Source organism: Narcine bancroftii, chromosome 6 (genome assembly GCF_036971445.1).
Source record: "Narcine bancroftii isolate sNarBan1 chromosome 6, sNarBan1.hap1, whole genome shotgun sequence".
In the NCBI taxonomy this organism is placed as follows: Eukaryota; Metazoa; Chordata; class Chondrichthyes; order Torpediniformes; family Narcinidae; genus Narcine; species Narcine bancroftii.
Window position 1 is genome coordinate 43121411 of NC_091474.1, and position 27632 is coordinate 43149042.

The 27632-nt window shown below is 46.2% G+C and overlaps 1 protein-coding gene across 1 annotated transcript in view; it reads left to right on the forward strand.

Annotated features, from left to right (window-relative positions):
* The window catches only part of LOC138736022 (protein TMEPAI-like), a 91342-nt gene that overhangs the window by 56721 nt on the left and 6989 nt on the right, over positions 1–27632 (forward strand). The window contains exon 2 of the mRNA XM_069884822.1: positions 11145–11299. Within this exon, the coding sequence (XP_069740923.1) occupies positions 11145–11299 (155 nt within the window). The remainder of the gene's footprint in view (positions 1–11144; positions 11300–27632) is intronic.

Below are 27632 nucleotides of genomic sequence, written 5' to 3' on the forward strand. Positions count from 1 at the left end.
GGTTGCTGTGGAGTCTTGCAGGTTGTTGGGGAATTACCTCAAAGTTGCCTGCGACAGCTTCCCACATTACCAAGCTGAGATCATGAGCATTCTGCTCTGTACTGAACTATTGTCTTTATCCATCAATCACACTTGCATTTAAGTGTTCCTTAAGTTTGTAACCTAAATATTAAATGATTATTGCCAACTTGTGATACTCCTTTCATCTGTTCCTCCGTTACTACAGTTTCACTGAAGCTGCAGACATTTCCTTCGTTCGTTTGAGGCACAGAGTTGCAGGAGGCGAAGGTTGCAGTGAAAGATTGTGAGGTGTCCCTGGAGAGTATCAAGTGTAAAGAGGAAGCGTATACACTAGGAAAGACAGAATACCAGAGGATTGGGAGAAATTCAGAGTTCTACAGAGGAAGACAAAGAGATTAATCAGGAAAGGCAAAAGAGATTGAGAGAAAGTTAGCAGGGAAAATAAAAAAATGACTGCAAAAGTTTTTATAGATATGTAAAGAGAAAGAGACTAGTAAACACAAATGTGGGTCCCTTGCAGTCAGAAACAGGTGAATTGGTCATGGGGAACAAGGACATGGCAGACCAATTAAATAACTACTTTAGTTCGGTCTTCACTAGGGAAAATATGAATAATCTTCAGGAAATAATAGGGAACCATGGGGCTAATGTGACGGAAGGACTGGAGAAAATGAGTGCAAGTTATGAGGTTGTGCTGGATAAATTGAAGGGATTAAAGGCAGACAAGTCCCCAGGGCCAGATGGTCTGCATCCCAGAGTGCTAAAGGAAGTAGCCCATGAAATAGTGGATGCATTGTTGATAATTTTTCAAAACCCTTTAGATTCTGGAGTAGTTCCTGAGGACTGGAGGGTGGCTAATGTAACTCCACTTTTTAAAAAGGGAGGGAAAGAGAAATCAGGGAATTATAGACCAGTTAGCTTGACATCGGTAGTGGGGAAAATGTTAATAGTCGGTTATTAAAGATGCGATTGCGGCACATCTGGAAAGTGGTGAATTCATTGGTCAGAGCCAGAGTGGTTTTATGAAGGGAAAATCGTGTCTGACTAATCTTATTGAATTTTTTAAGTATGTAACTAGTAGAGTGGATAGGGGAGAACCAGTAGATGTGGTTTACCTGGATTTTCAGAAGGCTTTTTATAAGATCCCACGCAGGAGATTACTATACAAACTTAAGGCACACGGTATAGGGGATATGGTATTGAGGTGGATAGAGAATTGATTGATAGATAGGAAACAAAGAGTAGGAAGAACGGGTACTTTTCGAAATGGCAGTCAGTTACTAGTGGGGTACCAGAAGGCTCAGTGCTAGGACCCCAGTTATTTACAATATATATTAATGATTTAGATGAGGAAATAGAAAAAAGCATTTCCAAGTTTGCAGACAGCACGAAGCTGGGTGGCATTGTAAGCTGTGTAGAGGCTGTTAGGAGTGTGCAGGGTGACTTGGACAGGTTGGGTGAGTGGGCAAATGCATGGCAGATGCATTATAATGTGGATAAGTGTGTGGTTATCCACTTTGGAGGAAAGAATGGAAGGGCTGAGTACTATCTTAATGGTATCCAATTAGGAAAAGGGGAGATGCAAAGAGATCTGGGTGTCGCTGTGCATCAGTCATTAAAAGTGGGCAGGCAGGTGCAGCAAGCAGTAAAAAAAGGCGAATGGTATGTTGGCATTCATATCAAGAGGATTCGAGTACAGGAGCAGAGAGGTGTTGATGCAGTTGTACAGGGCCTTGGTGAGACCTCACCTGGAGTATTGTGTTCAGTTTTGGTCTCCTTATCTGAGGAAGGACATCATTGCCATGGAGAGAGTGCAGAAAAGGTTTACCAGACTGATACCAGGGATGGCGGGACTTGCATATGAAGAAAGGCTAGAGTGACTGGGCTTGAACTCACTGGAGTTTAGACAATTAAGAGATTTAATAGATTCTTAATGGATTCTTAATGGATTTGACAGGCTAGATGCAGGAAGATTGTTCCCAATGTTGAGCAAGTCTAGAACCAGGGGTCACAGTTTAAGGATAAAGGGGAAGTCCTTTAGGACTGAGATAAGGAAGATTTTTTTCACTCAGAGGGTGGTGAATATATGGAATTCTCTGCCACAGGAAGTGATTGAGGCCAGTTCCATGGCTATATTTAAGAGAGAGTTAGATTTAGTACTTGTGACTAGGGGGATCAGGGGGTATGGAGAGAGAGCTGGAACAGGGTACTGAGTGGATGATCAGCCATGATCATAATGAATGGTGGTGTAGGCTTGAAGCGCCAAATGGCCTACTCCTACACCTATTTTCTATGTTTCTATGGTCTTTCAATGTCGATTGATTGAAATCCCAGGCACTCCCTGCCCGAGAGCACTGTAGGAGCTCTTGCACCAGAGGAACTGCAGGGGATCAGGAACGCGGATGCTCCCCACCATCTTCTCAAGGATGATTTGTGTGGTGCACATTGATGAGGGAGTAGCGGTTAACCCAATGCTATTACATCACCAGTGACTTGGTGCTGTGTGTAATGAGCTTGTATATTCTTACTGTGACCTGCATGAGTTTTCCCCAGGTGCTCTGGTTTCCTCTCACCCTCCAAAAATGTACAGGCCTGGAAGGTTAATTGGGTGGCACAGGTTTCATGGCCTGGAAGGGCCTTCTACCATGCTTTATTGTAAAAACGTTTTTTAATTAAATTAAATTGCTGTATTGTTACATGTACCAAGACTTGTGCAGTAAAAGCTTTGTTTTGCATCGAGAAAATTCGTTATAAATGTTGGTGCAAGGCAATCTTCTTTTGCCAGTGAGAGGTCCAGAGAAACAGCAAGAAAGGAAAGCAAGAAAAGAAATCTATGTATTCCATTTTGTGTCTTCTGCCCAATGAAAGGGGGAAGGAAAGAGCGTGACCAAATTGGAATGGGTCCTTTACTATTGTGGCAGCTCTCCAGATTGTTTTTTACCTCCAAGTGTACCTGGGTATTCTTAGTGTCTCTTGATGCTGTCTGTAACCCAATGACTTTGATGTCACCTCCTGTAACGGGTTGGCAACATATAACAGCTGGCTTTTGAATCCACTTCACAGTCTGTTTTTTCAGGCGTGTTTTTTATTTGATCCCGATCCATGTTGCGGTTATCAGGGAGATGACAGAAATGCAGGGCAAAGAGGAGAAGGAAATTGAATATTGGAGGAGGGGCAGGAGGTGGAGTGTTTTTGTTTCTCCTGAGGTTTGGATGCCCCTTGAACAGCCGTGAGTGCAGGGTGAATGGTTAGGCTAGGGGAGGGTACAACCAGCGACACTGACCAAGTTGGCATTCTGGGTGAGAATTATTTCCCTGCCTTTAGCCTGTATCCTTGGAAACCTTTCCTGTCCATTGATCTGTCCAGCTCTGTTCTGAATGGCCCAATTGTACCCACCTCTGCAGCTTCGTCTGGCAGCTTGTTGCAGACATGGGCCACCCTCTGAGTGAAAATGTTGCCCCTCTTAAACCTCCCTCTTCTCACCTTAAACTGATGCACTCTAGTTCTAGAATCACTGACCCGGGGGGTAAAACAAAACTGTGACCATTCATTTTAGCAATGCACCTTTCATGATTTTTTAAATTTGTACTGTTGGTCACAGTCTAAAAGGGCCAAAGGGCCTGTTTCTGTGCTGTAATGTTATCAGTAGCCAAGTGATAAAAAGAATTCTTCTTTTGACAGTAGCCTTCTACCTAGGGCAGCATGGTTAACGTAACTCTGTTACAGTGGCAGTGCCGGGACCAGGGATCGAATCCCGTGCAGTCTATAAAGAGTTTGTGCATTCTCCCCGCGTCTGGGTGGGTTTCCTCCAGATGCGCTGGTTTCCCACCACAGTTTGGGAGGGAGAGAGAAGCATACAGTGTAATTTGAATAGGTTGAGTTCATGGGCCTGTTACTGTGCTGTATGTCTAAACATCAAAATTTGATGTGAACATTTTAAACTCGAGGAAGGAAAGGTTAAGAATTTGGACTGTCGTTTCCCCCACCCCCACCATATTGCTAAATCTTTCATTGCAATTAATGTTCACTGCTCAATGTGAGTTTGCTGTTGTATACAGGAGTACAAAGTACAGATGTCCCAAAATTCTTGCTGCAGCCATAAAATAGTAACCAACCACAATGGTAAAAAAAATGTAAATGACCACCAATGCCAGGGCAGAAAAAGAGCTATCTATCAAAGGATAGATTAAATATTTACAGCTGTAGTTAGTGCATGAAAAGGGACGTTTGTCGGGCAGACAGATCGTTTGGTGGTCTCAGGGAAGTTTATGGTTGAGGTTAGAGTATTCAAGAGCCTGATAGCTGTTGGATTAAAAGCTCTTCTTGATTGTAATAAATAGTAAAGTAATGCTTGGGTTAAAGGAGACTGAGACTAATTTCCATGATTTTTTTTCCAGTTCTACCACTGATGGTTCCTGAACAGGAAGTGGTTGATGTGCATTGAAGCACCCTCTCATCACAATGAGAAAATGTGCACTCAGAATATTATCAAAGCTGTTTTCTGTCTGTCAGGAGTTATTAAATTGCTAGTGTTGCATGGTATTAGCATAAACTGCCATTTTCACCAGCCTCAGCAGGACATTGTGTTCCCCAGAACCACACTCCCCACCTCCGTCACATCTCCCAGCCTCCACTCTGAATGCAGCGAGCTCATCAGAGGACGCTGTAGCTTGGGAGGGAGGGAAGGTAAACGAGTCTGTGGGCCTGGCCAAAAGTGAGTCAGCAGGGAGCCAGTCGTCAGAATGTAAATGAGCGCTCTTCACTGTCGCGCCACATAGAAAGCTGTCATTAGCCCAGATTAGATTTTCATAAAATTCAGACAGTTTAAGGGTTTAAAACCCGATATTTGCACGCTGTTCAGACAGCTGTGGGAGTGCAGAGTAATGGGATAGTTAAGGACAGGGCTGTTCAGAACAACACTGAGTCCCCATCAGACAATGAAAGCCTCAACCAGCATTCTCACCATTCATCTCTTTTGTGCCTTTTTTTTCCGCTCTCTATTGTCGTTGACCAAGTGATTCTGCTAAATTGGCACCATTTTTAAGGAGAAACCTGTTCAAGTGGTGTGGGGAATCCAGTAACTAAATCTGCTGCCCAAACTGACCAGGTATCTCCGAGCAGTGAAATATTCGGCAAGTGTGGAATCTGGAAGGATGCTTTTTTTTCTTTTAGGAGAAAGGTTCATTAGTTTAAATTAGAACAGCGTGCCTGAAGATCCAAGTGTTAAGTCCATCCCAGACTTGCTCCTCGATGTCAAATGTTGTTGAACTTGTAGACGTAAGCTCTCAGGAGCCCAGATCCATGGAGATGCTGCTGTCCCTGCCCACTCCAGAACCCTGATGCATTTCACACTCATTGCCACAGCTTGTCAGGCTCATTGAACTCATGGGCCAGGACCCAGTCTCCAGTCTCCACTCCATTGCTCACCATTGCCTAGCCCAAAGAAGCCCAAGCTAAAGCAAAGACAGGGAGAGGTAGGAAATAGAAACAAAATTCTTCAGTCCTTGGATCACTCAGTATTCTTCCTTTTCCACCCCTTCCAGTTCCTCACCTCTCACACCCTAACACTTGCCCCTCCCACAGGTTCTACCCCTACCCCCTTTGCAGACATTCTATCACTCCCGTTTCTGTTCAGTCACCATCAAGGATCCAGACCCAAAGCATTGACCTTTTCTACTAGTGTATATCCACTAAGTTTCACCAGCAAGATTCTAGCTTCTGCAATCTTAGTGTTTCTCTATTGGAAAGAGCTTGTGTGTTGGGCAGAAAAGGAGTGAGTAGGAAGCAGATTTTATGGCTCATTCCACATGGAATGATTCGTAAAGCAGACGCGTTCAAGCCAGCCTGGTGTGGTTGCTCCCAAGGTGTGGGGGTGGGGGTCGATGCAAAAGCTGGCAATGCTGTTTTTTTTTTAAAAAAACAGGCATTTCCTAAAATGGTTCATCCTGACCAATAAACATTGGGAGCAGGGGGAAGGTCAAAGTAGGTTGCAATCAGCTTGGCTTCTTCCCGCAGTTAAAGGCTTTCGCTGGAAGCTGGTCTGTGTAGAACACACATTTTACCAAGATAACCGGGTCCACAATGCCCTGGAAAAAAAACCAGACATGAAAAAGTAAATGGCTTGTTTTCTGGGGATTAAAATGGAGAAAATGAATAGCATCTGCTCTTCAAAGTGGTTTGTGTGCCAACTTGTTCATTTACAAACCTATTGTCTTTAGAACATGGAACGGTACAGCAAAGTGCAGACTCTTCAGTTACGGTGTTGCGCTGATCTATGTAAACCTACTCCATATCTATCTAACCCTTCACAACTGTTTTTTCCTTAAAAAGATCCAATATTTTTCTTTCTATAAACACTGACCGAGAAGAGCAGTCGGTGTGATCCATACACCTGGCTAAAACGTTGAAGAGTGAAATTGGTTTACACCTTTATGGGAGACTGCAGGTGCTGGCATCTGGAGCCAGATGCAATTTGCTGGAGGAACCTGCCAGGTGGAGCAGCATCAGTGGGAGACATGGAACAGTCAATGTTTCAGGTTGGAACCGTCCAACGGGATTCGATGAAGGACTCTGGCCTGCAACATTGATCGTCTTTCTCCTTCCACTGATGCAGCTTGACCCGCAGAGTTCCTCCAGCAAATTGTTTTGATCCACCTTTTATAGCTTCACTCTCTGTGTGTTAGAAAAGGGAAAGTGTAATGTAATCTCAATTTCCATAGCCTTTTCTGGCATTCAGAATAACTCTGCTCTGCAAACTGGTAGACATCTATCAAGAGTCCCCAAGGGCAAATTACTGGTGAAAAATTGAACAAGGTCTCCTGCTAATTGAATAGTGATCGTGATTAGCAGTCGTTTTCTTCTAATCATTCAACACTGCTCTAGTTTTTTTTTCCCCTCTGCAATAACTTTCCTCAGGAGACTCCACACAACATTCTGAGGCACACTCCTCATCTTAACCCTATTTTTTTTTTAAATCCATTTTTCTCCCCTGCAACTCCTCATCCTTGAGGGGGTCTTCGGCGGGAGCTAGGCATGAAAAGTTTGCATCACTGATAGTGAACAGGAGAGACTGCAGACGCCGGAAAACTGGAGAAACATACAAAGTGCCGGAGGAACCTGGGGGATATACAGTGTCCATGGAAGGCAATTGACAATCAACATCTCCTGACGCAATGCACGAATGTGCTGGAGAAACTCAGCAGGTCATAGGAAGTACTATAGACTGTACCTGACAAAGAGCCCAGGCCCAAAGCATTGGTTGCCCTTTACTTCCCATGGATGCTGCTTAATTTCTCCAGCACGTCTGTGTATGACATTCAACCCCAGTGTCTGCAGACTTTCTTGTTTAACGACGTTTCCTGATGAAATGCCAACTATCATATGCCTTCTGTGGCTGCTGCCTGACCGGCTGAGTTCCTCCAACATTTTATGTTTTCTCTTGAGTTGTGGGTGAGTTTTTCTTCTCAACTTCAAAATGCGAGCAGCATATTCAAATATTTACCAACTTGTTTGTATTGTAATGTTAATTATAATGCTTGTACTCTCTCCTGTTTACACACACCAATCTCTTTACGGTCAAAGTTCCAGCCAGTCAATTCACCTTTTCCACCGACAGAAATGATCTCTTTTTAGCAGGGGAATAAGAATCCACCTGTTGGAATCTGAGGAGAATCCTTTGCAGGCAGGGGTTTCTCCTTGGTGTTGACCTTTGACAAGGTAGCCAGTCTATAGTGAAGCCTGAGTCTTTGCACATGTATAAAGCAGCATCTGTGAAGAGGCTTTGTTTGCAACAGTGTTGAGGTGAACCATGGTTACAAGGGGTGATGATGTTTAAGGTAATTAGGTTCTTTTCAACACCCCCCCCCCCCCTGTATTTTGGCTGTAGACCATGGTAGGTTAACACTTTGCAGTTGTGATTTCCCTGAGATCTGTTACATTGTGTTGTCAATGTGGAACAGTGGAGGAAGCCATTTGGCCCATCATTGTTGGCTATTGGTGATTGTGTCTGTTGGTGTTTCCTCCCCTTGATCTGGCCCTGGAACTTTTTTTGAGTGCCTGTCAACCCTCTTTTGAAAACAGCCATCGTTTGCTCTGCCACCTTTAAGCAATAGACTCCAAATCATCAATTACCGTACTTGACGGCATATAAGACTCACTTTTTTCCCCAAAAAAATTGGCTCAAAAATATCCCCCAGGGTCTTGTATGCGAAGTTGAAATTCAAGAAGCCCGTGGAGGTGCTGCGGCTTAATAGGAAGTGGGCCCGTAGCTTCATGGGTCACCTTCCCTCGGGTGGCCTGTGCTTTCTGGAGCCGCCACCACTGCTCCCTTCCTCCAGTGAGAAGGCCGACCATGGCGGCCCCCATCAGTAGCGCAAGAGGAACCCATACTCCAACTTGCTCGTAATAAACTAAAAAATAATTCTTAATATTCCCTGCTGAAATTGGGGGGGTGGGGGGGGGGGGAGTGCTGGTCTTGTATGCCCATTGATCTTCTAATATGGTACTTTTGCTGTTGAATAATGAACTGCACCTTTGTCTTGTAAATCTATGCCCTAATTTCAATTGAAACAGTTTGATAGAACAGTAAAATCCTCTTCTGAGGAGACTATGTCTGCTCATGTGTGTCTGATCTTCCTCCCCATTAAGGCAATTTGTCCTGCCATCCAGTACTTCGGTTTCCATTGTGAAGATTCCTTATGGTACATACTTGGGCTGGATCCCATGTGGCAGATCGCTGAGTGCACCCAAAATGAATGCAGTAAATGTCAAATCATGGTGGAGGGAGTCCACCAGAGAACACTGCTGAGGTGTCCTGACTGTAGTGGGTTCCCCAGGTTAAGAGGGGGGAGGGGGGCTGCAGGTTTCAAAGGCTGACTCCCAGAACTGTAAGCCCCCAGGTAATGGAGCCCAGTCAAACAACATCCTCCCAGCTTCTGCCATACTGGTCCATTTTTTTTGAAGTCTTCCTGTTGTTCGCCCATTGTAAAATGGAAATGATCCTTTGTCACACCGACCCACACGTTTAACCCATCCCCCCCCCCTTGTTCTTTTTTAAAAAAAAATTACTCATCCCTAAATGTTTTAATCCCAGGTAAGAAAATGCCTTTTATTCATTTCCCAAATTTGGAACACCCTAAAATGCTCGACATCCACTGTGGTTGCTGTTACAGTACGAAGCACCACCAAACCATCGGTTTGATCATTTGCAGGACCCCCTATAATGGTGTCCAACCCTACACATTTTCTTGGCTTCTGGTTTCTAACTTGTACACTCGGGGGACTGTTTGAGGTGGGATGCACCTCACTGGTTGAACGTGTGCTGACATAACTGGCAGTTCCAGTCTGGGAACTATTGTACTGCAGGGTTGTAAACTGTTTGCTTTCCTCAGCTGAAGTGCACAGTCACCTTTACATAGAGTGTGGGCTTCAGTGCATTATGCGGGCAGTCTCTCAGTTCTATCGACTCTGCTGTCAGAGCACAAGGAGACAATTTAATCCCACTGATTTGGATTGCTCACTGTGCCTGAGACAGCTGTTCACTCCCCCTCTGCTGTGCATCCACACCGCTGCCTCCAACCCTCCTGGGGTCTTCTCGCAGGATGGCGGGGAAAGCAGAAAATTGTCAGCATCCACTTCCCCCACCTCCTGCCCGTCCCAGACAAGCTGACCCAAACTTCAGTGTTGAAATCCATTGCGTGCATCGGCCAACTCCAGCAAAGGCTGTGGGTGGCTGCAGTGCATGACGTGAATTCCTAATGCAGTCCTGGCTGCCAGACTGCCCCCAAGTCCACCCTGTCTGCACGGCTGCACAGAGCTGTCTGAGCAGCGATGCGTCACGCCTGAAGTGGCAGCAGTTAATATCAGGACAAGAACAGCAGTCACTTACCCTTGGTGGGAGGGTCTACTGACTGTTTTATTTCAATGTATCAAGCAAAACCTTCCGAGATGAAGAATAAATATATCACTGAGGCTCCAGCTTTTGTTTTTAAACCTCCCTCTAACTTTCACTGAAAACCCAGAAGGATCTGCCTGAAGGAGATGTTCCTCGCTGCGCTGCAGTCTGGGCTCTGAGTGAAATGATGGGGAGAGAGGAACGTGGCGGGGTGGGGGGTCCAGATGAAGAGACAACAGAGCAAGGCTTAAACACTGTCGATGTGCTGTGACTTTACTGATGCATGGCTAGTCATCCTTTTCAACTACATCCTACTTGGTTTTAATTTCATCTTCAAACTCAGAGGGTAAATGTCTGCCATTGTTGAACAAAGACTTGACTCGATCAGTACTGTACCCCTGTGTAATTCGGTGACAGACTGTACTGTACCCCAGTTTTGTAGTCACAGACCCAACCAGTACTGTACACCAGTGTTAAACAGTGACAGTCCAGTCCCACCAGCATTGAACTCCTGTGTTATACAGAGACAGACCCACCCCTACCAGTACTGTACATCGGTGTTATACAGTCCCACCAGTATTGTACCCCGTGCTGTAAAGTGATTCCTCCATCATGATTCCTGGACATCTTATCCTGGGGTTGCCCATGCCTGTCGATAAGGGATCCAGGGGACCCTTTAAGATGTGTCCCAAGGATCTAAGCGGATACTTCTTCACTCAGGGGTAGATGGAATGAGTTGCCAGATGAAACAGATAATTGCAAAGTATGAAAGACATTTTAATATTGTATGGCTAGAAGTTCCAAGGGATTGGGCCAGACACAGGCAAATGGGGGGAACGAACTTGGGTGGAGATCTTGGTCGGCATGGATGAGTTAGAACGATGAGCCCATTTCCATAGTGTGAAACACTGTGACTCAGAATACAGACCAAGCCAGGTTTCCAACACTCCACAATGTCATTCACTGGCCTCCCTCTCTTCTCTGCGTCTGTCTGACTGTGATGTCACTAGATGTCTTCCCTGGACCTGCCCCTCCTCTCCTTTCTGGGGCTGCCTCACGGTGGCCTCCTCGGACATCTTCCCTGGACCTGCCACTTCCTCATGGAACATGGCTGCTTTCCAGCAAGGTGGAAGGTGTGTGCTGCCAGGTGCAGAGATGTGGTTGTGAGTGGAGTATCTGGATGTATTGTTTCCCTGTTTGGTGTCTTACCACCCTTTTTTTTCTCTTGCAGCTGAGTTGGAGTTTGTGCAGATAATCGTGATTGTGGGGTTAATGATAGTGATGGTAGTGGTGATCACCTGCCTCCTGAACCACTACAAACTCTCCACACGTTCCTTAATCAACAGGCAGAGCCAACTGCGAAGGCAAGATGGTCACCTGCAGTCGGTAAGATCCCCACTAGAACCTGTGCTCCTCGGGTGCGGGGGGGGGGTTGGATGACGTGATCGAATGGTGGGCCCTGAGGGTAAATATGAATTGATCTCAGTAAATAGAAATGAGCTGAAGTTCTACGCTCAGACACTCCAAAGCACAGTAAAAGTTCTAAGGTACTTTAGTAACGTTGTGATAGACACCCCAACACCTTGTACATGCTCAAGAGGCTTCACAAACAGGCAGCTAATCCGTTCTTAATGATGTACACCGTGGCAACAATGTTTCCCCAGACAATGGAGATAATTCCCCAGCTTGATTCAACACCTCAGGCTCTGTGCAAGGCTCACTGCTGACGTACCAGCCGAGAGTATTAGCAGAACTTAAATCCACAGCAGAAGGAAAATCAGAATCAAAATTTCGGAATCAGGATTTATTGCCAGGAACAAGTCATGAAATTCAGTGTTTTCTGGCAGTGTCATAGAAACATAGAAGATAGGAGCAGGAGTAGGTGATTCGACCCTTCGAGCCTGCTCCGCCATTCAACGAGATCATGGCTGATCTTAAAGTTCAGTACCCCGTCCCCACCTTCTCTCCGTAACCTTTAATACCCTTGTACTGAAGAAATAGATCTAATTCCCTCTTAAATATATTTAATGAACCTGCCTCTACTGCCCTCTGTGGCAATGAATTCCACAGATTCACCACCCTCTGGGTAAAGAAATTCCTCCTCATCTCGGTCCTAAGTGGTTTGCCTATTATCCTCAAACCATGGCCCCGGGTTCGGGATTTTCCCATCATTGGAAACATCCCATTTGCATCCATTCTGTCCAGTCCTGCCAGAATTTTATAGGTCTCTATGAGATCCCCTCTCAATCTTCTAAACTCCAGCGAGTACAATCCCAATTTGCGCAATCTTTCCTCATAAGTCATTCCTGCCATTCCAGGTATCAGCCTGGTGAATTGCCTCTGCACTCCCTCCATTGCAAGAACATCCTTCCTTAGATAAGGTGACCAAAACTGAACACAATACTCCAGGTGGGGTCTCACCAAGGCCCTGTACAGCTACAGTAAGGTATCCTTGTTCCTATACTCAAACCCTCTTGATATGAAGGCCAACATACCATTTGCCTTTTTAACCGCCTGCTGTACCTGCATGCTCGCCTTCAGAGACTGATGTACAAGTACCCCTAGGTCTCTCTGCACTTCCCCATCTCTTAATCTATTGCCATTCAAATAGTAATCTGCCCTCTGGTTTGTATTACCAAAGTGGATAACCTCACATTTATCCACATTGTAGTGCATTTGCCATGTATCTGCCCAGTCCCTCAATTTATCCAAATCACACTGGAGCTTCCTGATCCCCTCTTCCGTGCACACAACCCCTCCTAGCTTAGTGTCATCTGCAAATTTGGAGATATTACATCCAATCCCCTCATCCAGATCATTAATGTAAATTGTGAACAGCTGGGGTCCCAGTACAGATCCCTGTGGTACCCCACTGGTCACCGCCTGCCGCTCAGAAAACGAGCCATTTATCCCAACTCTTGTCTTCTACCTGCCAGCCAGTTCTCAATCCACATCAATACTTTGCCCCCAATCCCATGAGCCTTGATTTTGGAAGCCAGTCGTTTATGCGGGACCTTATCGAAGGCCTTTTGGAAGTCCAGGTACACCACATCCACTGGCTCTCCCCCATCTATTTTACCTGTCACCATCTCAAAGAATTCCAATAGATTTGTCAAGCACGATTTACCTTTTGTAAATCCCTGTTGACTCCGTCCAATCCCTTCTCTGCTAGTCATATGCTCCGCTATTACATCCTTAATAATGGATTCCATCATTTTGCCCACTACTGATGTAAGGCTCACCGGCCGATAATTCCCCGCTTTTTCTCTACCCCCCTTTTTAAATAGTGGGGTAACATTAGCTACCCTCCAATCCATGGGTACTGATCCTGAGTCTATCGAGTTCTGGAAAATAATTCTTAAAGCATCTGCTAACTGAATGGCCACTTCCTTGAGTACCCTAGGATGTAGATTATCAGGCCCTTGGGATTTATCTGCCTTCAATCCCATCAATTTCCCCAAGACCATGTCCTTAGAGATACTGATTTCTTTCAGTTCCTCCCTTGCATTAGTCTCTATGTTTCCCAACATCCTTTGGAGGTTATTTGTATCCTCTCTTGTAAAAACAGAACTAAAGTAAGAATTTAATTGGTCTGCCATTTCCTTATTCCCCATTATATATTCCCCTGATTCCGACTGCAAAAGACCTACTCTGGATTTCACCAATCTTTTCCTCTTGACATATTTATAAAAGCTTTTGCAGTCGGTTTTTATATTTGCCGCAAGCTTACTTTCGTAATTTATTTTTGCTCTCTTGATTAATCCCTTTGTCCTCCTTTGGTGCATCTTGAACTGCTCCCAGTCTTCGGTTGCGGTACTTTTTTTGGCCAATTGATATGCTCTCTCTTTGGACCCAATGCTGTCTCTAATTTCCCTTATTATCCACGGTTGAGTCACCTTTTTTGGTTTATTTTTATGCCAAACTGGTATAAAGATTTTTGCAATTTCTCCATTAGATCTGTGAATGCTTTCCATTGTCTATCCACAGTCAACTCCCCCATAAACACCACCCAATCAATCTTACTCAACTCCCGTCTCATACCATCATAATTCCCTTTATTTAAATTCAGGACCTTAGTCTCGGTTTTAATTTCATCACTCTCCATGTCGAGTGAGAATTCGATCATATTGTGATCGCATCTACCCAAAGGGCCTCGCACAACAAGATTGCAGATTAGCCCCTTATCATTGCATAATACCCAATCTAAAATGGCCTGCTCCCGAGTTGGTTCCTCGACATATTGGTCTAGATAACCGTCCCGTAAACATTCAAGGAATTCCTCCTCCTCTGTATTTTTACCAATTTGACTAGTCCAATCTATATGCAAATTAAAGTCTCCCATGATGACAGCTGTTCCCTTATTGCACGCTTTTCTAATTTCTCTTTTCATAGTGCAAACATTCATATTATAACCATCTTACAACATGACTATTTAAATAAAAATAATAATGCACGAAAAGTAAAGCAGTGTCTTTGGTTCATTGATTATTCAGGAATCTGATAGCAATGGAGAAGAAGCTGTCCTTGTGCTCTTCTTTAGGCTCCTGTTCCTTTTTCCCGATGGTAGCAGAGTGAAGGGGACATGGCCTGGGTGGTGAGGGTCTTTGGGGATAGAGGTTGCTTTTTTAAGAAACCACCTCATGCAGATGTCCTCGATGGAGTGAAGTCTGGTGCCTGTGATGTTATAGGCTGAGTTTACAACCCTCTGGTGTTTATTCTTGTCCTGAGAACGCAAGAACATCAAATCCTGAAACTTGAGCAATCAGAGAAGCTGAAAGGATTCAGTGGGTCAGGTAGCATCCACGGAGAGAAACAGAAGGTCGAAAGGCACTTTCAAGCAGGGAAAACACCCATCTGTAAAGGTGAAGGTTCTTCATCCTTACAGCTAAAGACGTACCTTTCTGAATGTGCCGTGGCCACCTCCGAGGCACCGATTCCAACCCTACAAGCAGCTGGTTAGGGGCGGGCTGATGATGCCGTCAGCCCACAACCCATCTCTCCACTCACCCCTCTCCCTCCATGACCTCCTCAAGGCAGAGGCGGCAGGCGGGAGCCATCAGGCAGCGGGGGGTGGCCGGTGCGGGCTGAGACAGCCACACCAGGCCGCTTCAGCATTTGAAGCCGATCTCTGCAGCTCAAAATGCGGCAGAGCAATGGCCACCTTTCCTACCCATAATTCCCCCACGCAGCTGAACTGTTCTGGGAACCACAGAGCAGTTCCAGTTGCATGGGGATTATGGGTAGGGAAGATGGCCATTGTTCTGCCGCCTGTTTATAATTGATGGTGCTACGGCACCAGTCGCCTGCCTCCATTGGTTCCAGAGGGTGGTACGAGGTGCCACTCGATATGAATGTGACGCTGGAGCAGCCTTTTTGGAGCTGCTGTCTAAAAGGTAAGTTTTAGGTTTTTGATTCACTCTTGTAGCTGGCCTCCAGTTGGAGGCCTGATGTGAAATGGCTTAATGTTTCTGATCAGGGCCACACAACGTTACGGCACAGAAACAGGCCCTTCGGCCCATCCAGTATACACTAAACCTAACCTGCCTTGTCCAATTGATCTGCACCTGGACCATACCCCTCCCAACCATATACCTATTCACACTCTAAGCCTGTCTACCTTTCCTACAATACTCCTTGCAATGAAATAGATGCAACTCAGAATATTATTCCCACTATGCACAGTCTCTTGATTCCTGTCTTTGTGTGCTGGCATAACATTTTTCCACAACTACTCCACTCTGGTTCCCATCCCACTGTAAATCTAGTTAAACCCACCAAAGCAGTATCAGCAAACCTTCCTGCAAGGATATTGGTCTCACCAAAGTTCTGATGCACGCTGTCCCAGCGGTCCCACCTCCCTGGAAGGGAGCCCAATGATCCAGAAACCTGAGGCCCTCCCTCCTGAACGTCTTTAGCCACACGTTAAGCTGCATTATCCTCCTATTTCTAACCTCTCCAGTACGTGGCACAGGTTGCAATCCTGAGATCACAAACCTGGAAGTCTTGACTGTCCCACTCCAAGGAATGGAGGGCTATGAGGATCTTTTGTGATGTTATTGAGGATGGTTATAATATGAATTTGCACTATCATGATGTCATAAAAACACCTGTCCTTTAACTTGGCACCTAACTCCTATACTCTCTTTGCAGAACCTCATCACCCTTCCTACCCACATCATTGCTCCCTACATGGGTCACGACATCTGGTTCCTTACCCTCGCTCTTGAGAATGCCATGGAATCTATCAGAGACATCCTGGACCCTGGTACCTGGGAGGCAACATACCATCTGGGAGTCACAATCCTGTCCACACTACCTCTTAACTGTTCCCCTAACTATCAAATCCCTGATCACTACAGCTCACCTGTTCACTTCCCATCTTAGCCATAGGATAAAGGGTCCTGACCCTCACTTCTGCCTTGTCTGCTGAGTTGCTCCAACTTCTCTTTGTTGAATCCACAGCTGTCTCTGGGGCGAATGGTGCCAATAGTTGGCCATGAACTACCAAACCCAGGCATAACCATGTGATCAGTGGTTTCCATGCCCAAATAGCTGGGGTGACTCCTGAGGCCTTTTATAAAGAGCTCTCTCCCTTCTGGCTCCTGAGTGAGAGAGGTAGATTCCACCTCTTGTTGCACATCCTGCAACAACAAGGGTTAAACTCGGAAGTGTGGAGACGCACTGGAGGCTGTGGATGCTGAGATCTGCTTGAGGAACTTGGCGGATCGAGCAGCATCAGGGATAGACAAAGTTTGGTTGCTATTTTGAGCCAAAACCCTTCATCGAGACTGGGGAAATCTAGAAGTCTGAGTAAAGGACAGGTGAAGCAGGGTCGGTGTCTTAGGGGGGGTGGGGGGGGAGGGGGGCCATGCTTCCCACCTGCAGCAATAGTGTTACATGGTTTCGTCTCCATGTGATTTAAGCACATGTGTTTGTTGCGTCGGAGGGAGGGAAAAGTGTGACGACACTGCACAGAGGAAGTTCATGGCAGGTATGGCACCGCTCTCTGTTCCTTGGCCCCCGCCCCCCCGCACTGTGAGTTTCCAAATGTTAATTTGTGTCCCACCACGGTTACCCTAATGGGCCCCCCCCCCCCCCAGCCGATTAGATTTGTTCTGGGTTGGAGAGGGCTCCGTGTCCCTCCCCTCCCACTCTGGCTTCCACACTTCTGGCTGTTACCCTCTCTGTATGATACCTGACCCACTGAGTTCCTCCAGCATTCTCTGTGTTGCTCAATGAAGAGTTTCTGCTCAATGGTGGTTCAGCTCGAAATTGGCCATCCTTTCTCTCCCATTGATGCTGCACGACTCTCCTCCAGCAGAGTGTGTAAAATCCGCTGCTCTCTTTGCCGGTTCTGGAGTAGAAAATGTGTGTAAAGTTGTTAACTGTGGGATGGGGGAGTGAGTTAAGGGCAGAAATGGGCCAGATGGCCCAACTCATCCATGCCAACCCAGTTGTCTATCTGAGCTTGTCCCAATGGCCCATAACCCTCTGAACATTTTCTATCCATATACCTATCCAAATGTCTTTTTAACATTATAATTCTACCCACCTCCACCTCTTCCTTTGGAAGCTCCATGTCCACCACCCTCTGCGGGAAGATCCTGGCCCTTGAGACCCCTTTAAATCTTTCTCCTCATCTTTAACCTACGTCCTCTAGTTTTAGACTCTCCTACTCTGGGGAGTAGACTGTGACCACTAACCCTATCTCTACAGAGAGATTTAGGTAGATTTATTATCTTTATGTACCAGGATACAATGAAAAGCTTTCTTTTGTGTACCATTCACAGGCTAGCAGACTCGCTGGGTTCTTGTTCCATCTTAAAAACAGACAAGGAAGGGAAAGAGAATCTCTTTGGAAGCAATGAGTGGTTCAATGGGAGTTTGTTTTATACACAAGGACAGATGCACCAAAATTCTTACTTGCTCCATTCAAACACATTGTCCAATGCATTAACCACAATAGTAAAAATTTTAATTATCACAAATGCAAGACATATAAAGCCGTAATAAAGGATAAATAAATATTCACAGTTGCAATTAGTGCAAACAGATCTTTTAGTGGCCCTGGAGTAGTTTATGGTTAAAGTTGGAGCCATACAAAAACGTTCAAGAGCCAGGTAACTGTTGGATTAAAAAGAAATTGCTCTTGAACAGAGGGGTGCTGGGCTTCAGGCCGAAGAGGGCAGTGAGAAGAGTTTGTGACCAGGGTGAGGGGGGTGGGGTCCTTTGTGACATTGTTGAGGATTGAACCGCCACGCTACTTGTTCCCAGTGTTGCCCAGAGGCAGGATGCTGAGTTAAGGCCAAACAATAAGATGACCCACTCTGACAAATAGCTGCCCACTCCTGTCCAGACACACACTGGGGAAGGCAACAAACAGCTGCCTTCCTGTCTGTAACAGTGCCAGCTGGTGCCCACAGGAGTGGAGAGAATTCCAGCCAGCCAGCTGTCGAGCCATTTTCACTGACCACTTTCTGTGAGCCGCAGACCTTGATGCAGAACTCCACAGCAGGCTCTGCGTCCAACCCCTCACCTTGGTCCCCGCAGAATGCCAGCTTGTACTGCCAGCTGCGTGTGGAGCTACAACAGATGAGTGAGTAGGTTTATTCATGCCTACCGTTTATTGTAAGAGTGACCTAACAGTAAGGCAGCTTTAATTCGGAACAGTTCTGCCTCAGTAACCTGAAGGGTACAAATGACCTCATTGAACAGTTAATCCTGCACAGAAGCGTCAAACGAACTGACAATTGCATTGATCAGTGCTAGCACCTGCCCAGCAGATAGATGAGCAGTCTTTGATCTGAATCCTCAGGCAAGACGAGCAGCGTGCAAGTGAGTAGCCCAATGAACTCTGAGAGTGAAGGCATGTGGCTTAATGCTTCAGTCAGTGGGACAGGCTCAGCTGCATCTAGGTTCCCCTCTGCACCTTGTCCTCTATGCATGTGCACTTGCTCGTAAACACCTCCATCTGTCCTCTTGTCTGCAAACAAAGTGTCGCATCACACTTCTCTAACGTTGCTCCTGTGGCATCCTTGAGTTTATATTGTTCAGAGTATCCATGTGCTGGATGGAGCTCCCCTTTGCTGTGAGTGATGTGCAGACTGGTGCGTCCCTGTTGGCCAGGGGTCTCCCATTGGGCACTTGCTATTGTTGGTCACCTCTCCTGCCTACCATTCATCCAATCCTATAGCATTGTAACTGTGAGCCTGCCTCGTCTCCTTCCACCGTTGCAAACCTGCGTCAGTACATCTCCAGTCCAGCCAAAGATTGGTCATGATTAAGGGAGAGATTGGGGGTGTAGTGGACAGCGAAGAAGGTTTTTCAAAGCCTGTAGCTGGACCAGTTTGAAAAATGGGCTGCAAAATGGCCGACAAAATTTGATGCAGACAAGTATGAGGTGTTGCAATTTGGGAGGACTAACCAAGGGAGGACATACACAGAAAATAGTAGGCTATTGAGGAGTGCAATAGAACAGAAGGATCTGGGAGGGAATACAGATACATAATTCCTTGAAAGTGGTGGCACAGGAAGATAGGGTTGTAAAGAAGGCAAATTTGTCCTCAAATCAAAGTACTGAGTACAGTCATTGGAATGTTATAGTGACGTTATACAAGACATTGGTGAGGCCAAATTCAGAGTATTTTGTGTGGTTTTGGTCACTTAACTACAGGAAAGATATCAATAAGATTGCAAGAGTGCAGAGGAGATTACAAGGATGTTGTTGGATTTTGAGGAACTGAGTTAAACATGTTTGGACTTTAAACCCTGGAGCTTTGGAGAATGAAGGGAGGTATATTTGACAGAGGTATACAAAATGTATTTTTCCACTGAGGTTGGGCAAGACGAGAACTAGAAGACATGGGGTTAAGGGTGGAATGTTTAAAGGGGAACATAGGGAAACTTCACACAATGGTGAGTGTGTGGAACAAACTGCCAGCTGAAGTGGTGAATGTGGGCTCAATTTTTGACATTTGAGGAAAAATTGGATAGGTACATGAATGGGTGGTGTAGGGAGGGGTATGGTCCAGGTGCAAGTTTATGGGGATGAAGACTAGATGGGCCGAAGAGCCTGTCTGCTGTAGTGTTCTATTAGGGAAATGAGCCAGAACTCGGAAGACGTGATACGTTCACTTCAACTTCTGGTCACTCACTGGTCAGAGGGGGGACGGTGCCCAGCTGAATCTTATCGGTTATGTCTCCCCAGTCCTGGATAAAAGTTATTCTTCCTCCGCAACCTATGAGTAACTCACCTTCTTTGGCCTTTGATAAAAATTAGGGAGAGGTTTTAGAAGAAGAGACCATTTAGAGATCGAGACGTGGATAATCTGACTCCTTGAAAGGCACCCAACCCCCTTCTTGCCACATAATTGACGTTTATTTGCACTGCATATCCAGACTTTCATGTGGAACTGGCCTGCAATTATAACCCTTTCCAATCTGTCCTCTCTCTGACTCTCTCATCGTGAGAACAGGTTCTTTTGTATTGTAATTACATAATTGCAAAGGTACTTTTTATTGGGGAGGGAGTTTTCTCTAGACTGGACTTGTATTGGAAAGTCTATCCCCTGAGTTTGCATTTTACTGAGCCAATTTAGTGCCTTCATCAAAGCTGATTTGCATTCCATTTGGAAGAAGAGTTTGTGAGGGAGTTCATGCACTGACCTGCTGCTGACCTTTGGGAGCTTGCCAGTGTCGTGTAATCCCACAAGCTCTCCTCTGCACAGAAGTGGGGTTGGGTCCTTGTCCTCTCTGAATGCTGTGTGTGACCAGTGCTGACACCCCACATTGCAGTGACCAGTTCCGGGTGCATCCCTGCTGCAAGGGCAGGGCATGGTGTCGTGCGTCTGAGAAAGGGAAGTCAAGCCCACTGGCCTGTTGCTCTTGGCACCCACCTGGAGCTCAGCGGTGTTTGCCGTTACCACTGTGTACCACCCCAGCTATAACCCACCCTGCTTGTCAGCCTGGTTAAGGCAAGGGGTGGGGGGGGGGGGGAGGTGGGTTTCGATTTGCACTGCGTGGCCCAGGTGCTGAAGCAGTGCCTTTTGATTGGCCATCCTCCACTCTTCAGCCTGTCACCAGTCCAGGCCAATGTTTAGGGGTTCGGGTGGAGCAGTGGCAGCCTCTGAGCTCCAGCATGGAGGTTGGACCTTCTCCCTGTGACTGAGTGGGCGAACTCCCATGTCCTAATGGCTCAGTAGGATTAATTTGTCTGCTGTACATTACCCTGAGTGTGTAGGTGAGTGCGTAGCAGGCCATTAATGGGAATAAAATGAGATTAATGTCGGATATGCGTGGTGGATAATAATTAGCACACATTGTGTGACTGCAACTCGAGGTTCAGGTGAACAAGCAAATCCCACAGCAATGTTTGAGCAGAGGAACATACTCCCTTATGTCCTGCCCAGTATCTCCTCCTTCCCCCAACCCTCTCCCCTAACCAACAGCAGCATAACAACCAATCTCATTGCTACTTTCCTCAATGCAACCTGACAACCTCAATCCAAACACCCCTATATTTACAGTGAGATGCCTCCAGAGTATTTCAGTGATGTACAAGAACTAAATCTTGTAATTTTTTTTTAATGTTGCTGGGCACCTGAAATAAAACAGGAATACTCAACAGACAGTGGTGCATTAACTACCATCTGGGCCCGAAGCTGAGCTTTAGTAAGGCCTCCACCCTTCATTGAATAGAATAAAGTGAAATTGTTCCATTTATTAGCCTTTGGGCATGATGCCCTCACATATTCTAAATTTATCCTGAGTAGCCTTAGCGATTTGGCATACTTTTTAATTTTGGGTTCTGTTAGCCCAAATCGCCTAGATCTCCTTTCCGACTCAGTTCAAGAGATGGCTGTCTCATTCCTCTGCGCACGACCTGGATCCTGGCTCGCTCTTCCTCAAAGGGATGGGACGGAGTCCTTTGGTTGAACAGTCTGCCCCCTCTGCATTCGTGCATCCCACCAGGCTCGCTCAGCACTCTCTGCCGATTCCAGACGGAGCAATAATCTGTCAATTTGGTCGCAGCTGGATGAAACGTTGAGGCAGTACTGTCGAGAGGAACGAGCGACTGACGTCTCAGCTGCCCTGATACAGTAGACAGCAGAGTGGGGGATTCTCCCGAGGTTGTTCAGTGGCCATACTGCTGAAGTGGTCGCTGGTGTTTGGACAAAACCAACTCCTGCCCGTAACCTGGCCAGACCATAGAGCGACCAGTAAAAGTGCAGGACACCCATTCCACATCAAGCCTTGGAATGCCATCGCTGATTTCAAGCTATGCTTTGTTTTTTTTTTACTTCATTTGATTTCTCTCAATACCATTGTTATCTTTTTTCCATGAGGATTTCAAAACGGTGGGGGTTTCCATGTGGTCTCACTAATGCAGAAAGAAACGACCCACGACCCTTCTCTATCCACCTCCCGGCTCATTGGTCTATCCGTGCTGGATCTTTCCCGCTCTCTGGGTTTGGATTTGTATTTCCACTGATTACTAAGGGGATTTCAATGACAGGGCAGAACACTTGGGAGTGAATTGATCACAGTATGTATAACACAAAACACATTTCTTTCCTTCGAACCCCCTGCACCAAACGCTCCTTATTTACATGCACGATGTTTCTGATGACCATGATGCCAAATTAAACGAAATCTACCCTGCCTGCATACAATCCTTATCTCACAATGCCCTGCATACAATGAAGTCTCTCAAATGTTATCTGGTGTCTGCGTCCATCACTTCCCAGTCTCCTCTTCCAAACACTGTCCACAACTCTGTGTGGGGAGGATAAAAAAACTTCCACACACCACACACATTAACAGACTTACAGTTAGAGCATTTTCTTGGATGTTAGATTTTGTCCCCACACACACACACACACACTTTCTTTTCCTCCATTACAGAGGCTGAATTGATGGGACTGAGACCCTGCTGCTGATTGACAGGTGAACACGGTACTTCCATTACATTGGTGTACCATAAGCCCCTCTTGCCTTCAGACCACTGTCAGGTGGCATCTTCAGAGGGAGAAGGGCATTGTTAATTTTCTGGGTTAATGACCTGCCATCAGAAGGAGGGAGACACTGTGTGTTGAATGTTGCAGACAGGGAATGGCTAGAGAACAGGGACAGCCTGAATATGGTAAGCATGGCTGATCTGCCTGGGAAAGGACACACTTCCACTTCCACAGGCAACCTGATCCAATAGGGAATGATGGAAATGCCCAGACACCCCACTCCTAAGGCTCATCCTGCAGATAACCAGCTTCTCCAGTTTGACTATTCTGATGCAAGGTCAGCAAGTTCAAGACTATTTTACTGTCATTCAATAACACAGAAAATGTAATATTACATGAAATTTCTTTTAGTCTGCTGTAAGGCAGATAAAGAGTTGTCATTAGTATTGCCCAGCACCCCTTACAGTAAGAAAGGGAAGTAGAGACCCTGATTGTCCACGGATTCTCCTCCAGTGCTTCTGTAGCCGCACATCTCCTGTTTCATTCGTCAGCATCCCGAGCTCCTAATTCAAACTTCCAATACCATCAGGAAGCCTTCAGCACCCAAGGCCCTTTGGGAGCCCTACTTGCCCTCAGCACCCTCTCAAATTCCGGCTCAGATACCTGGTTCTCATGAGCCAGTCTCCAGCAGCCCACGGCCCTGTGTGAGTCTTTTGACCACAAGTCACCCATAGCCCGCTGCCTCTATTGGTCCTCCAGCCGCTGAGGCCCTGACTGTCGGGATGTCTCCTGTGCTTCGCCTTCTCAACAGGGAGTGTTCTCCCCATTTCTGGTGCCCTTTGTCAATCCGCTGCTCCCCCTGGAGTCTGTAACCCTTGTGAGCGCTGCTGAGCACAGACTCCACCAGCTTGGCCACAGGATTTTAAATAAAAAATATCGTCAGCTCCTTTAACAGGCCGTTTAACCCCATAAGGAGCTTTCAGCATTCAGACCTGGTGGCTGGACCCAGCAGAGTAGTGCTGAGTCTCCACTCCCTGCTCTCCCCTGGTCCTGCACCAGCTCCGCCATTTTTAATTCCAACATTACCTCAGTGTACTCTCTCCCGGACGCTTTCTGCCCTACTGGGTCTTCCCAGCAGTATTTTAGTTTAGATCTCCAGCCAGGGTCGACGCCCGAAAGAGTGTTAGAGGGGAGCATTGGGGTGGCAGATCCAGCATTTTGTTCGTTTGTCTCCCATTCCGCTGTCCGCTCCCATTGCGATGCATCTGCTATGCTTCATCGCCTCTGCCAGCACCATGTGGGCCCTTTTCTTCTGGGTCTCCTGCTGAGCATTCCCTCCCCTTCCTTGCAGGATGAGCACATGCCTTCCCACTGCCCAGATCTGATAAGAGGTCATCAACCTGAGGTGTTGATTCGCTCTCTCTTTCCCTCTCCCTCTCCCCACAAATGCTGCCTGACCTGCTGAGTGTTTCCAACACATTAGTCACAGCCACCAATTAACTCGCCAACCCACACGTCTTTAGGAAACGTGGGAGGGAAAACCCCTGCGCTGTCAGGGAGAATGGGCAGGCTCCACAAAGGCAGCAGGGGATGTTGGGATCAGGCCCAGGTCTCTGGGGCTGTGGGCAATAGCTGCTCCCTCTGTGCCCCTTGTGAAATTTCAGCCTGATGAACTTGAGGTACCAGTGAGAATTTTCCCACGATGCTTCTTTTTAGAAGCCAGCAGAATAATTCACCCTCGCTAGACTTGTCATGAAACATCGCAGTTCTCCTGTTAAAATCAGGAACAAATCTAGACGTGTGATGTGCCATTCTATGAGAAACAGACTCAGCAAGGAGGCCAATTCTTAGCAAGGGATCGGAAGCAAAAGATGCCCAGATCCACAGGCAGACCTGACCTTTACACTCCAGAGTCGTATACACCCTCTCCTGTATCCTCTGCAATGTCCTTGTACAGGTGTCACAGCTATTCCAGGCTCAATGAACAGTTCTTCTCTCCGCCCCACCCCCCCCCCCCACCCCCAACCACAGTGGCCGGTGGGAATGTGACCACCACCTTGAATGGAATTAATTTATTGTCACATTTATATATTGCATTATAACTCGTACAGTGAGTTTTCTTCTGCTTGCAGTTAAAAACAAGATGCTGGTGGAACTCAGCTGGTCTATTCAGCATCTATAGGAGACAAAGATGTTGACATTTCGGTCCTACACTCTTCTTCAAGGAAACATCAGAAAAGGCAGAAGGCGGATATATCAGAATTCTGCTTCTGCCTTTTCTGATGTTTCCTTGAAGGGCTCAGGCCCGAAACGTCAACAATATATCTTTGTCTCCTATAGATGCTGAATAGACCGGCTAAGTTCCACCAGCATTTCGGTGCTTTTACTGCAATCACAGCATCTGCAGCCTATCGTATTTCACCCACTTCTTCTGCCAGCAGTCCCACAGGTTATCTCTAACGTTCACACTGCTGTGTAAGGAGCACCATTTACAAAGTGCAGGATTGCAATGACAAAGTCAATTAGCACCAAGCAAGGGGAGCACAAGAGCACTGGGTCTGGGTTCATGCAGGAGCTTGATGATTGCAGGGAAGAAACCATCAAAGTGTGTGCTTTCACACTCCTCAGCCTTACCCCAATGGGCCAAGAGAATGTATGCAGGGTGTGATGGATTTTTCAGGAGGTGTATCAGGATACTGTGAAAAGATCTGTTATGTGTGCTATCCAGACAGGTCAACCTGTAAAATAGTGCAAAAGAAAACATTGGTGCAGAGTATAGTATGGCAGAGAAAGGATTCAATTAAAAACATTGTAAGAGATAATAAGAGAGTAGAATGATTGTAGTGGATGGAAAGAGGGGATCTGCTCAGTGCAAGTCACCTCGCTCTGACTCTTTCTCCATTATCGTGTTGCTATCCTGGCAACTTGAGTGTCCTGTCAGTTGGAGGTGAGGTGGGAAAGGTTTCCAACATGGAGCAAGGAGAATAAGAATGTTCTTCAAATGCTGAAGAGGGCAAAGTTCAGATTTATTGTCAGAGTTATGCCATCATATACAACCCTGATGTTTTGCTTCCTGTCGGCCAGGCAGAATTTTTACTGATCAATAGTGCAAATGGCCGTACTTTCCTGATGGCAACAGTGAGAACAGAGCATGTCCTGGGTGGTGTGAATCCTTGATGATTGCTGCTGCTCTCCCACACCAGTGTTTCCTCTAGATTTTATCGATGGAGGGGAGATTTGCCTGTGATGTCCTGGGCTGTGTCCACTACCTTTTGCAGGGCCTTCCACTCAGAGGTATTGGTGTCCCCATATCAGGCTGCGATGCAGCCAGTCAGCGCACTTTCCACTATGCACGTGCAGAAGTTTGTCAAGGTTTTCGATGTCATTCCAAACCTCCGCAATCTCCTGAGGAAGTTGACGTGCTTTCTTCACAATGATATTCGTGTATTGGGTCCAGGAAAGGTTCTCTGTAACAGTGACTCCCAGGAATTTAAAAATTTGCTCAAATCAGCATGGCTAACAAAGATGTCGTACACAGTGACGTTCACACGTCTGTGTACTGACTCGTCGCCCCCAGACGCACTCTTCCTTGCTAATCAGTTACTCGGGGTACAATGTTGTGGGGGGGCCTCCTGTCTTTGGAGCAATGGCACCACCTGCAGGAGGCATCGTTAATGGGCAGACACTCATTTCCAGGGGAAGGTGTTTCTCTGAGCTAACCTGCTTTTCATGAATAATTGTGAAAAGCAGTGGTCAAAATTCGTTTTACAGGGGTCAAAACTGGTCAAAACTTAAAATCTTTTGGCGAAGAATGTGACTTCATTAACATCCATGTAAAATAATAAATAGGAACAACACCTCCTGTTCCTCCTGGATAGTCTGAAAACCACAATTTTTAAGTGTATTTGTCACATTATTACCTGTGAGAATGGTATAGTGAGAAGGGTTCAAGCAGTCTAAATAGCCAATTCTAGCATTCATACACTGTATAAAGTAGAAGAATGTAATCACACACCACAGAATTACAAGGTGGGGGTGGGGTGCAGAAAACAAAGGCAGCATAGGAGCAGTTATGGGGTTCATTCAGGAGCCAGTTGGTTGCAGAGAATAAACTATCCTTAAGTGTTTGGTTATGTGATTTCCTATTCTAGAACCTTCTCCCTACTCTGCCCTGAAGTGGTGTCATGACCCAAATTGTCAACCATCCCTTCCCTCCCTCACCATTGCTGCTTGGTTTTTTCCCCCCAGCAGGTTGGATTTTTTTCTCCAGATTCCAGCATCTGTAGCCCCTTGTACCCCTGGAATTAAGTGATCACTTTTCCAAGTCTCAACACTTCCCATTAATGTTTGTACGATGGGAAGAGGGAGATCAGGGAGAGGAAATGCTCCAAGCTTCTAGTTCTGACTCCTCAACCTTCAGTATAAATGCATCTGCTAGGAAACTTGCTTTTATTTGGCAGAGGGCAGAGGAGATGCACCAGGTTGATTCCAGGGATGAAGGGGTTAGCCAATGTGAAGAGATTGAGTCGTCTGGGATTGTACTCCATGGAACTTAAAAGAATAAGATGGGATCATATAGAAAGATATAAAATTATGAAAGGCGCAGATAAGATGGAGTTTTCCATTGGTAGGGGAGACCAGAACTGGTGACATTGGCTCAATATTCAGGGTAGTAGAATTAGGAGAGAGGAACAGCTTTTCCCAGAGGGTGGTGAATCTGTGGAATTTGTTGCCCATTGAATCAGTGAAGGTGACCTCAGTTA